At 46.1% G+C, this 12446-nt stretch overlaps 1 protein-coding gene across 1 annotated transcript in view; it reads left to right on the top strand.

Moving 5' to 3' along the window:
- Positions 1-12446, top strand: part of MRPL39 (mitochondrial ribosomal protein L39) — a 30411-nt gene that overhangs the window by 13161 nt on the left and 4804 nt on the right. Inside the window, exons 7-8 of the mRNA XM_040980667.1 lie at positions 1333-1398; positions 3566-3719. Of these exons, the coding sequence (XP_040836601.1) occupies positions 1333-1398; positions 3566-3719 (220 nt within the window). The remainder of the gene's footprint in view (positions 1-1332; positions 1399-3565; positions 3720-12446) is intronic.

The raw sequence follows: 12446 nt of genomic DNA, 5'->3' as shown, positions 1-12446 counted from the left end.
AACACAGACTTTTTTTTAAAGATTTATTTATTTTTATTGGGAAGGTAGATGTACAGAAAGGAGAGACAGAAAGACCTTCTGTGTACTAGTTCACTCCCCAAAGTGGCTGCAATGGCTGGAGCTGAGCTGATCTGAAGCCAGATGCTTTTTACAGGTCTCCCACGTGGGTACAGGGTCCCAGGGCTTTGGGCCGTCCCCTACTGCTTTCCCAGGCCACATGCAGGGAGCTGGATGGGAAGTGGGGCTGTCAGGGTGCAAACTGCTTCCCAGATGGAATCTTTGCACATGCAAGGCAAGGACTTTAGCTAGTAGGCTACTTTGCCTGACCCTTAAAACAGACCTTTTCAGATAAAGTATTTCTTTTTTACTTCAGAAAGATTTTGCTTATTTGGAAGGTGGAATTGGAGAGATTGAGGGGTCGAGACAAAGGGAAGTCTTTTGTTTGCTGGTTTCTTCTTAAATGGCTGCAATGCCAGGGCTACGTCAGGCTGAAGCCAGGAGCCAGGAGCTTCATTTGGGTCTCCCACATGGCTGCAGGGGCCCACAAAGGGGAGCCAGATAAGAAGTAGAGCAGCTAGATAACAAGTAGTTGCATCTCTGAATAGTGGTGCTTTTAGTTGGTCTGACAGGATAGGGTGGAATTAAGAGACCTTTAGGCAGTAGACTTGGTATGACTTGGATGTAGACGATAAAGGTGGTAGAAGAGAAATCACAAGGAAGTCTTTGTTTCTCATTGAGAAATGTTGGTGAAGCAAGGTGTCATACTAAAGTAGGAAATTTATGAAGAAGAATACATTTGGATAGGAAAAAGATAGTATATTCAGTTTGGAAAATTGGAGGTTTAAGGTGCATGCGGAACATCCTGATGCTTGTCCCGAAAGGTCTCAGGTATACAACCTTGGGCTTAAAAAGAAGTAGGTGGGTCGGGGCAGAGATGTGGAACATATAATAACTGTGAAAAAAGAGCTACTAGATAGGGGGCTTGGGGTGAAAAAGAGAATCTGGAACAGAATACTTCAAGGGAAGATAAAGATAAGAATGGTGTGAGGGCAGTGGGGCTGTCACTGTTGCCATGGAGGAACACTTTGAGAAGTGGAGGTGGGCATTGGGGTCAGGAAGTTGAAGACTGGTCCATTAGGTTGGACCCAGCAAGTAGGTCCTGGCGGTTTTGGAGAGAAGTGACAGGTCAGTGGGGCTGTGACCAGATTGAGGGGGAGGCTGCAGCTGTAAGCCACACTCGGAGTTAAGTTTCACGAGGGAGAGAATGGGAGGGGCCTTCAGAGATCGGTATGCGAATTTAGAGTTGGAAGCTCTTTCTGTGCTGCTTTCCAGGTACAAAATCAATTTCATTGAAGAGAAGTCATCTCAGAATGCTGAGAGGAAAGTCAAGCTACATAGGTAAGTGAAAGTCTGAAAGCTAGCGGTGCCTCTGACCTTGAGTGGAGCTTAGCTTTATTATATTTGAATGAAGTGTGCATGATTTAAATAGATGCATTTACCTGTTTTGTCCTCCTTATCACCTTAGTTTTTACTAATTTGTTTATTGTTTTAGTATGATGCTAAATGAGAGCTTGGAGGATCGTTAGTTACATTTGTGGTTTCTCTCCCTCTTGTTTATTTAAGAATCAAAGTCATTTGTTTAAACAAATTTATATATTTATTTGAAAGAGTTACAGAGAGAGAAAGGGAGAGTCCTAGCTTCTGGTTCATTCCCCAGGTGGCCGCAGTGGCTAAAGCCAGGAGCCAGGAACATCCTCTAGGTCTCCCATGTGAGTGGTAGGTCCCAAGCACTTGGGCCGTCTTCTGCTCTTCCCAGACCACGTACAAGAGCTGCATCGGAAGTGGAACAGCCAGAACATGACCTTGCACCCACATTGTTTGGCAGGATCACAGGTGGTTGGCTTACCTTGCTATATTACAACACTGGCACTCAAACCCAATTTTTATACATGTAGAGAGAGTGTGTGTATGCACACATTTTAAAGATGTACTTATTTTCTTTGAAAGATAGAGAGAGAGATAGATCTTCTATCCACTGATTTGCTCCTCAAATGGCCGCAGTGACTAGTACAGGGCCCACTTGCGTGCAGGGCCCACGCGTTTGGACTGTCTCCCACTGCTTTCACAGGTACATTAACAGGGAATTGGATCAAAAGTGCAGCATCCATAACTCGAACTGACACTCAGAAGGGTGCAGGTGGCATTGTGGGTGTTACCTGCTATACCATAACCCTACAAATGCAGTTTTTTAAAAGATTTATCTTATTTTTATTGGAAAGGCGGATATACAGAGAGGAGAGACAGAGAGGAAGATCTTCCATCCAATGATTCACTCCCCAGGCGGTTGCAACGGCTGGAGCTGAGCCAATCCGAAGCCAGGAGCCTCCGGGTCTCCCATGCGGGTGCAGGGTCCCAAAGCTTTGGGCTGTCCTGGACTGCTTTCCTGGGCCACAGGCAGGGAGCTGGAAGGGAAGTGGCGCTGCCGGAATTAGAACTGGCGCCCATATGGTATCCCGGGTGTGCAAGGCGAGGACCTTAACCACTTGCGCCATTGCACTGGGCCCAATAAAAGCAGTTTTTTAAGAGTTCATTTTGGGGCCTGGCGGTGTGGCCTACCGGCTAAAGTCCTTGCCTTGAACACGCTGGGATCCCATATGGCTGCTGATTCTAATCCCAGCAGCTCCACTTCCCATCCAGCTCCCTGCTTGTGGCCTGGGAAAGCAGTGGAAGATGGCCCAAAGCCTTGGGACCCTACATGGGAGACCTGGAGGAACTCCTGGCTCCTGGCTTTGAATCAGCGCGGCACCAGCCATTGCAGTCACTTGGGGAATGAATCATCGGATGAAAGATAATTCTCTCTGTCTCTCCTCATCTCTCTGTATATATCTGACTTTGTAATCAAAATAAATAAATCTTTAAAAAGAAAAGTTCATTTTGAAATTGAATAAAATACTGCTTCAAGTTGAACATGACAGGAGCGGAGGTGCTGGCCAGTTAGTACTGAGGTGCCACGTCAGGACTGCAGTGTGAGTCCTGGTGTGCGGCCGAGACAGGTGCACTGCTCGATGGACATGCTTCCTCAGGAAGCAGAGGACACTGGAGAGTGGGTGCCTTCCCACCCTCATACTTCCTTGATTTTAACTTACTTCGTTTTTAATTTTTCTTGTCTTCTTTCTTCTTCTTCTTCTTTTTTGAAGCAGTCAGCATGTTTTTGGACACAAGCTTTCCCATATACTGAATTCTAGATTCTATTGTATTGGGTTGTTGTGAAGCTGTAGGTTATCAATTATTGAGTCTTATTTGATAGTGTGATGTATGCTTTGACTCTTAAAAACCTTTAGATTTGTATCAATTGTGATTACCAAGAAAGTTCAGTTAAGTTTTGGTTAGCATCGTGGTTGAGATTGCCCTGGCTGGAATTGTCACAGAGTGAATTCAGCCATTTAGACTGTGGACTGGTTGGTTGGGGGTGTGGCAGCAAAGGGAATGAGTAGAGTTCTTTTTCAAACTCTTGTAAATGTCCTGATGGTGAGATTTCTTTTGTTTGTTTTTTAAATCATACCAGGATAGGTGACTTCATTGATGTGAGTGAGGGTCCTCTCATTCCAAGGACAAGTGTGTGTTCCCAGTACGAAGTGTCAGCCGTTCACAGTCTGCAGCCCGCCCAGCCGAATCACGTGCGAAGATTCCAGGGTCTCTCTTTACCCATTCACTTAAGAGTAAGTAAAGTATAAAGTTCCAGGATTTTCAATTTGGTGTGACTGTGGACTTGATTTTATTTATTATTATTATTATTTTTTTTTATTTTGAACTATATGGTACAATTCCTGGACTTGATTTTATGCCAGTTTTAAGGACATCTTTTCTTTTCCTTACGCTGTGCGATACTAATATTTGGCAAACTCAAGTTTATGATTCAAAACAAGTTTGTCCAGGGTGCTAAGTAGATCATTTACGAGAGAAGCATTGGTTGAAAACATGAAGTTACATTGGAATGGTGATTTTCATTTTGTCAGACTAGCCTAAGTGAAGGTGCGTTGTGCGAGTGTGGGAGTGCATATTAGCAGGACTCCGCTCTATTGCCTTTGGCTTAACATGTGGCAGGCTCACTCTCATTTTAATTCTCTCCTTTTGACCCCAAGCTCAAGTGCTCCTGTCCCGTGCAAATCTTTTTTTCATTTAAACTTGGTATTACGATGACTGCAGTTGGAGAAGTAATACAGGCTCTATGCATCTGTGCTCAGGTTCCCAGATGGTAGCATCTTGCCAGGCTAACACGGAATCACAGGTGGGGTGGTGGCACTGACACGGTGACCACAGAGCAGGGATCTCTCATGTCTGCATTCTCAGCCGTGCTCCTTCCTGCGCTCCGCTCCGTGGCTCTCTTTCTCCCTGCCTCTGCCCCGGAAGCGCCTCACTTTCTCCCGACTTGGTCATTTTGAGAATGTTATATGAGTGGGAACAAATGGTGTCTAGTTTTCAGGGATCGACATTTTTCATTTAGCGTGGTTCTCCAGGGCTTCATCCAAGTTGTTGCATGCATCCATATTTCCTTCTGTTTTATTGCTGTTACTTTCCTGAATATGATTGTACCACAGTACATTGAAGCACATCTTTTCTGACTTACTAACTATTCTGAGTCAACCCACATGAATGTGAGTGTAGATTTTTGTGAATATCTGTTTTGGGTGTTTCTGGGATACATGCCCAGGATTGTGATGGCTGGATGAGTTAGGTGTTGTGTTTAGCGTTTGAAGATGCTGCCATGCTGTGTTCCAAGTTGACAGAACCATTTTAACACTTCAGTAATGTGTCATTAATGAGTCTTTCTGTATCCTTGCCAACATTTACTGCTTTAGCCGTTCAGACAGGTCTGTAGTGATTTCTCCGTGTGGCTTTAACTTAGCATTCCCCTTGCAGCCAGTGGTGTTGCACACCTTTTCAAGTACTGATAGGCTATCTGTTTTTATGGGGAAATGTCATTCAAGTCTTATGCTCCTATTGTAATTAAATTATTTGCTTTTTTACAGTTGTGTTTTGGATGTTTTGGAGTTCTTACATGTTGCTGATACTGGTCTTTTTTTTGAAAATCTTTACATAGTTTATTAGGGTAAAAAGGTTCAAGGGCTATAGGAAAGTGGGTAAGACTATTATGTGTCTGAGGTAAAGGGAGTTTTAAGGGAGAAGCCCAACGCAGTTTCCCACCCACCCCAGGTCCTGGATGGAGGGCATGCTCCGAGATTCTTGCTCAAGTCGTTGTGATAGTTCAGCAGTTATGAATTGCTGCCAATCTAGTCACTCCAAGCATGATGAAATTGTTGAGGAATCCACTGATGGACATAGTCCATCTTAGAGTTTCCGTTTGTTCAGTATTTCGCTGCCAACATATAGCTGAGGTGGTTGATTGACTTGTTCTGTCTTCTGTCTTTTCTTGGTTAGGGTTCTGAGTCCGCCATTTCAGTTGGGGAGATCTCCAAAGAAACTTTGTCTGAGGTTTTCCCAGTCTAGATTCTTTTATGTATTAGCAAGTACACGCCCAGCATAGTCCATCGCTGGTTACGATTGTTGGGTTGTTTCTGTTTTCAGCCCCAACTTCCACTGGAACCAGTGGGTGTTACAGTTCAGCCTGGTTCTGCTCAGCACATATTCTGCTCTCGCATAAACAAGTGGGAGCTGCAGCCTAGTCAGAGTGACCCACAGTAACCCCCACCAGGCCCACCCCTACCCTGATTTGCCAGTATGTGTAGCAGTCCAGTCTGTCCCACATCCCATTCAGCTCTCGTACATGTCGATGGATATTAAGGCTTAGTTCCATCTAACCAGCTCAACTATCCAGCCCTCACTGTTGTTGGGTGCCTCTCTTTCTAGCCACTCCAGCCCCGTCCCTGTCCTAGTTTTAGTGTCCTCTTGTGGGAGTGGTAACCCGAGAGGGAGGAGCCCACTATTTTCCTCCCAGGTCTCTCCCACTCCCAGATTGTGCACTCTCCAGATGGTTCTGTGGTTTGACTTGACAGAATTATCCCCCAGTGCCAGCTACTGCCAACTGATGCTGCGGTAAAGCCCAATCAACCCTCACCCACTCTAATTTAGTTTGCACCAGCAGAAATAATCATCCCAGCCTGGCTTTTCCCTGATCTAGGCCACATGAGGCACACAGGTGTTGTAGCCATCCTTGGTCTGGTCTTCCTCCTTCCCAGCTCATGCTCTCCAGTAGAAGTAGCTGTCCAGCAAGGGAACCCCCCCTTACTCCCTCTGCTGGCTCCATCCTCTCCCTTCCTGGTTCTCACACATGCTGGTTGGGCACCCGGTCACATCTTGTATAGGCAACCTCTCCTTGGCATTCCGTATTGTGCACTGGTTCTTGTCGCGACCAAACCTGGCTCGACCAACACTGTGTTCTGGTGCTCGGATTTGCCAGTGGATAACGTGAACTGATTCAGCCTGGTCTGCCCTCGACCCATGCCAAATATATGCCAGTGGGAAACTTTCCATGGCCCGTTCTAGGCTGTTTCCTATCATGTTTCTTGTGCTTACCTGCAGAGTCTGTGTCCTGCCAGAGGAGTTGCCCAGGCTCCTCCATCAGAACCTCTCCCAGTGCCAGATTTTGCACATACCAGTGGGTCCATGAGCCAGACCTAGTCAGTTCACCTCCTGTTTACACCCACACCCCACCCTTCCTCAAATGACCACAGTAATGGGGGCTTTATACACACACACACACACACACACACACACACACACACACACCTTATCCAACCCCCAGGTCTGGACCACATGTTCACCAGTGGGAGCTATGACTCGCCAGGGGAGTTTCCCAAGTTCGTCCATTTGATCCACTCCCAGATCCAGTTCTCATACATGCCATTGGGATTAGGCCAGGCTCCGGCGAAGTCTGGCCTTCCATTTGGGTTTGTGTGAGCTGGTGAACATTGCAGTCTGGCCCACCCCACACCCCATTCAGGATGCACATTTGGGTGCTGCTGCCTGACCAGTCCAGACTGTTATTGGTTCCTGAATGGACTAGTGTTCAGTTGTCAGCATTGTCGTTAGGAATCTTTGGGATTAATTCATATCCCAGAAGCAGACTGGGTTCAACCTGGAACTACCTAAGTAGCGATTCAAAGAACCAAAACCCCGGGGCTCCTGGCCGGGGCCAGCAGGTGGAGCCCAGCACCAAATGGCGTGTTGGCCGCACGGGGACAGCTCACCACGTGCACATGGTGGCTGCGTGTGTAATGTGGGCATGAGACGCCCTGGCCTGAGACTCCCCAGCTGCTGGCAGGTTGCTGTAAGTTTAAACCCCCAAGCCCAAGGTTACGCCCCTCCGCAATCCCATTCTCCGCCCAATGAGGGTGGTGGGTGGGCCCTGGACCCTGGTCCCTGAGTCCGCCTAGCCCCGGAGACCCCTCCCTCGCTGTACTTAGCCCAAAGGGAGCAGCTGCTGGAGCCCAGGCAGATCTGGGGACAGCTCATCACGTGCATGTGGTGGCAGGTGTGTGGGGGATGCAGGCATGAGATGTGTGGGATGCAGGCATGAGACGCCCCAGCCTTAGACTGGTCCTTTTTTACATATTTATTGTGTATGTTTCCCTGAATGTGTCTGTCTCTGTAGCTTGTTTTTCTATCAACAGCCTCTTGATGTGAAAGTTTTAATTTTTATAATTCAGCTCAATCAATTTTTGCTTAAAATTTTTATTTTAGTTGAGACTATTACTTTGTAGCAGATGAAACTGACGCCATCCCCTATGGGCACTGGTAGGAATCTTGGCTGCTCCTTTTCCAATCCATCTCTCTGTTGATGGTCTGGGAAAAGAGGTAGAAGATGATCCGGAAGCTTGGGTACCAGCCACACACATAGGAGACCTGGTGAAGCTGTTGGCTCCTTCCGTTAGATTGGCCCAGTTCCTGCCATGTGGTCATTTGGGGAGTGAGCCAGCTGATGGAAGATCATGTTTTTTTTCTCTCTGTAACTTTTTTTCTTAAGTTTATTGCTTTGGAAGACGGGGGCGGGGGGGAGGGGGGCAGGAGATACATCCCCCCCCACACACCCACACCCCACCCTTCCTCAAATGACCACAGTAGTGGGGGCTTTACACACACACACACACACACACACACACACACACACACACACACACACACAAACACTCCTCAGATGGCCACAGTGGCTGGAGCTTTATACACACATGCTCCTCAAATGGCCACAGTGGCTGGGGCTTTGCTAGGCCGGAACTCCATCTACATTTTGCACATGGGAGGCAAGGATGCAGGTATGGGGCCATTTTCTATTGCTTTCCCAGGCAGGTTAACAAGGAGCTGGATCAGAAGGAAAATAACCGAGACTTGGACTGGTACTCACTAGGGATGCTGGCATTGCAGGCAGTGCCTTAACATGCTGTGCCACAGTGCCAGACTCTAATTTTCCTTTTTTATGGATCATGTTTTTCATACCTAGTAAGAGCTCTTTGTCTGGTTCTGATTCTTCTCCCTGCCAGAGAACCTGGAAAACAACAGATGCCTTTTGTACCTTGGTTCTTGGAAGGAGCTCCTGGCTTCAGCCTGGTCTAGTACCTGGCTTTTGTGGCCATCCAGGGAATGAAGCAGTGGGTTCAAAGTTGTTTTTATTTGAAAGGCAGAGTTACAGAGGAGAGACAAGAGATTGTCCATTTGCTGGTCCAATGCCCAAATGGCTACCATGGCTGGAGCTGCTCTGGTTCAAAGACAGGAAGCTGGGTAACCTTTCTGGTCTCCCACATGGTGGCGGGGGCCTGAAGACCTAGGCCTTCCTGCACTGCTTTCCCAGGTACATGAGCAGAGGGAGCTGGACTGGAACTGGAGCAGCCAGCACTTGAAGTGTAGGCCAAATGGGATGGTGACTCCTCAAACCTATGCTATGGGTGCTGGCTCCTATCCTTCAGTCTTGCAAAGAAATAAATCAGTCTAACCCCCCAGCCCTCACGCCCCGCCCCTCCCCCCCGAAAAAAATCAGCTGGCTGCTGAGCTGGGTTTGGTTGACTTGATGTCTGTGTTCTCTGTTCTGTTGTGCTGATCTTATGCATGTGGTGCTCCATCAGTAGCACATCATGTTGATTACTGTAGATATTTATAAATATAAATATATATAATATATAAACACATATATATACACACACACACATATATAGGTTTTAGCTACAAGTAAGTTGATGTAAAGTAGAACAATTCCCTTCGTGTTATGGTTTCTTTTCAGAATTATTTTAGCTTTTCCATTTTATTGGCTTGTCTGCCGGAGGCGAGCTCCAGTTGAGTTCGGAGCTCAAGAAGGGTGATAAGACTCGAACACTGTCACTTGGTGCCCTCCTGTAACTGCTCGGGAAGCAGCTGTCCTTTTTATTTAGTCAGGCACATCACAAGCCTCTGCACGATCGCTTGATTGATCTATTTTTACTTCATGACTAAGTGGGTATGCACAGATGTTTGATTATGTTTTACTTCATGGTCAAGCAGGTACTCTGAAAAATAATTCTGTAAGTTACCATGATCATTTTCTTTGAAGCAAGCCGTTATTCATTCTTTAGTAGCAGCCATCAGGCAACAGCCAGAACTCCAGGACTCCAAGGCCTGCTAATTAGTAAAACATTCCTACTACATTTTATTTTCACAACGTATCTGTCATTTAATGGGAGAAATACATCAAAAGAGAAAAAACAAAGATCCAAGACAAAAAGTTTCAGACATTAAATCTCCCTACAACTGCAGGCTCTGCAGCCTCATAAACAATAATCCAAAGCATATCTCTGTGTTGTTAATAAAATTTCCCTATATTTCCTCTAGTTAAAAAATTATGAAAGCAGCTAAAACAACTACATTTTCTATTCTCTAAAGAGTTGCAAATGACAGGCTAACTTTTAAGGTCACAGTAACTATATTTTTTGCCATAGCAGTTTCTGTTCATACTCCCAGTACCTCCGTTAGTTTGTAAAATTCTTATCAAGCCCTTTCCCAGAAGGCATGCTATGTGGCAGGGCCAGATTCCAGGGCAGTGGGTAAGCACACAATAAGGTGTCCAGAACAGCATGGGCTTACTTGTTCTCCTGTGTGCAGTTAAAGGCCCACTCACCAAGACATTGTCAATAACGTTAACTCTCAAGCTCACGTTGGTTGCGAAAGCCATCTCACAGGGGAAAACAGCAATGCCTTAATAGAGTACATAATTCTTAGTGGGGTGCTTGAGTGTTCTGTGCAAAAAGGGGGTGAGTGTGTCAAGGTGGTCAGAGAGAAACAGAGAGAGAAACAGCTGGAAGCTCCCTGGGCCCTGCCAAGCAGGGAGCTGTTCTCTTCACACCTTCATGCCATCCATACCCACTGCACGGACCCTAGCACTTCTCTAATTTTAGGATAATCTTTTTTGTGCTAATCCAATTTTGGTATTTGGTAGGAATTTCATCAAAGTAATTAATTCAGTTCAATTAATTTCATTAATAAACTGCCCACCTGTGTAGCATCTTTAATACATTGAATCATCCAGAATATGAACTTAGTGTATCTTTTCGTTTATTGAGACCTTTCATTCCTTTAATAAATGTTTTGTAGTTCTTAGTACCCAGGACCTTTAGGTGTTTGGTTTTACTCCACATGCCTGCCTTATTTCTTAGCCTTCTCCATTTATGTGGCATCATCGGCTACCTAACAGTTTGAGGTAGTTCTTGCTTCTCTGAGTGCTTTGAACTTCTAACTCTAAACATATTCTGAGTCCATCCAACGCCCAGCACCCCATCCACCTACTTTCATTACCCGAGATTCTCCTTCTTTTCACCCTCCTTGGTTTCTACGGAATTCTCTACTTAGAGATCAGAGTAATATATATTTTTCACATTAAAACTTGTTATTCATTTTTTATTTAATTATTTTTTTTTTTTTAAGATTTATTTATTTTTATTACAAAGTCAGATATACAGAGAGGAGGAGAGACAGAGAGGAAGATCTTCCATCCAATGATTCACTCCCCAAGTGAGTGCAACGGCCAATGCTATGCAGATCTGAAGCCAGGATCCAGGAACTTCTTCTGGGTCTCCCACACGGGTGCAGGGTCCCAAAGCTATGGGCCATCCTCGACTGCTTTCCCGGGCCACAGGCAGGGAGCTGGATGGGAAGTGGAGCTGCCGGGACTAGAACTGGTGCCCATATGGGATCCCGGCATGTTCAAGGCGAGGACTTTAGCTGCCAGGCCACACTGCCCGGCCCAATTTATTTTTTATTTTTAAAAGTTGAGATCAGATACTCGTGAGGCATTTTTGGGATTGTGATGACTCGGGAAGGGAAAGTTAGACGGAGGGAAATCTTTCTGCCTTGTGTTTTGTGTTCACAAAAAGAGGGATATTGCCTCTCCACATTACCAGGCTGCCAGTGATGCAGGCAAGCAGATCATTTTTTTTTTTAAGATTTATTTATTTTTATTACAAAGTCAGCTATACACAGAGAGGAAGATTTTCACTCTGATGATTCACTCCACAAGTGACCACATTGGCCAGTCCTGTGCTGATACAAAACCAGGAGCTTCTTACAGGTCTCCTATGCCGCTACAGGGTGCCAAGGCCTTGGGCCATCCTGGACTGCTTTCCCAGGCCCCAAGCAGGGAGCTGGATGGGAAGTGGAGCTGCTGGGATTAGAACCGGCATCCATATGGGATCCCGGCACATTCAGGGAGAGGACTTTAGCTACTAGGCCACACCGCCGGGCCCCAGAGTAGTTTCTTGATACTTCTCCAGGGCCCAGTGAGGGGAAGTACATCCTGGGGGGGGGTCATTTGATTGACAGATGGGTGGGTGGAATTTACAAGCGGCAGGATGGCTTTTACCCCATGACATTGAGCTAGTTGTGTACCTGTGTCATGTCGTTCCCCTGTCAGAGCGTGTAGACTCATCACATGCTCTGTAGTTATTTCCTGCTGATAGGGTTGTAGAGCTTGGGGTCCTGGGTTTGGAACTCTTTATCTCATCTAATGGCTCCTTCCTATGAGCTGGAGAGCTTCCATTCAGTGCCAGTGTCCCTCTTGTCTTCATCATTGCTCTGAGATGTTGTTGGCCTCTTTGCACAGCAATCAGCAATGAAGCTGGTTTGATCATGCAACATGTATTCTGAGTTGTGTGACCAGACCACACAACCATCCGAGGCCCACACGGAATTAGAAGATGGGCGGCTTGTCAGTATCAAAAGGTATTGGTAGACCCCCATTCCAACCCAGTTAGTGGGTGCAGCTGCCTTTCTGACCTGGGGAGGCCCTGTAGGCCACCTGCCTAGCTCACCCACAGCCTTGGCTCTCATGCCAGAATAATATTTTCAAGATGCAGATTAATTTTATAATTAAAAATTCATTTAATGAAAATTAAATTTCATTAAAAATTCACAAATTCATCCTTCATCCTGTCCCATGAAGCCCTGCTTTACCTGGCCACTGTCTATTTCAC

Source organism: Ochotona curzoniae, unplaced genomic scaffold, assembly GCF_017591425.1.
Source record: "Ochotona curzoniae isolate NIBS_2020 unplaced genomic scaffold, NIBS_Ocur_1.0 contig_3498, whole genome shotgun sequence".
Classification (NCBI taxonomy): domain Eukaryota; kingdom Metazoa; phylum Chordata; class Mammalia; order Lagomorpha; family Ochotonidae; genus Ochotona; species Ochotona curzoniae.
The sequence above is the reverse complement of the archived record's forward strand: the minus strand, read 5'-3'. Positions and strand labels throughout refer to the sequence as shown.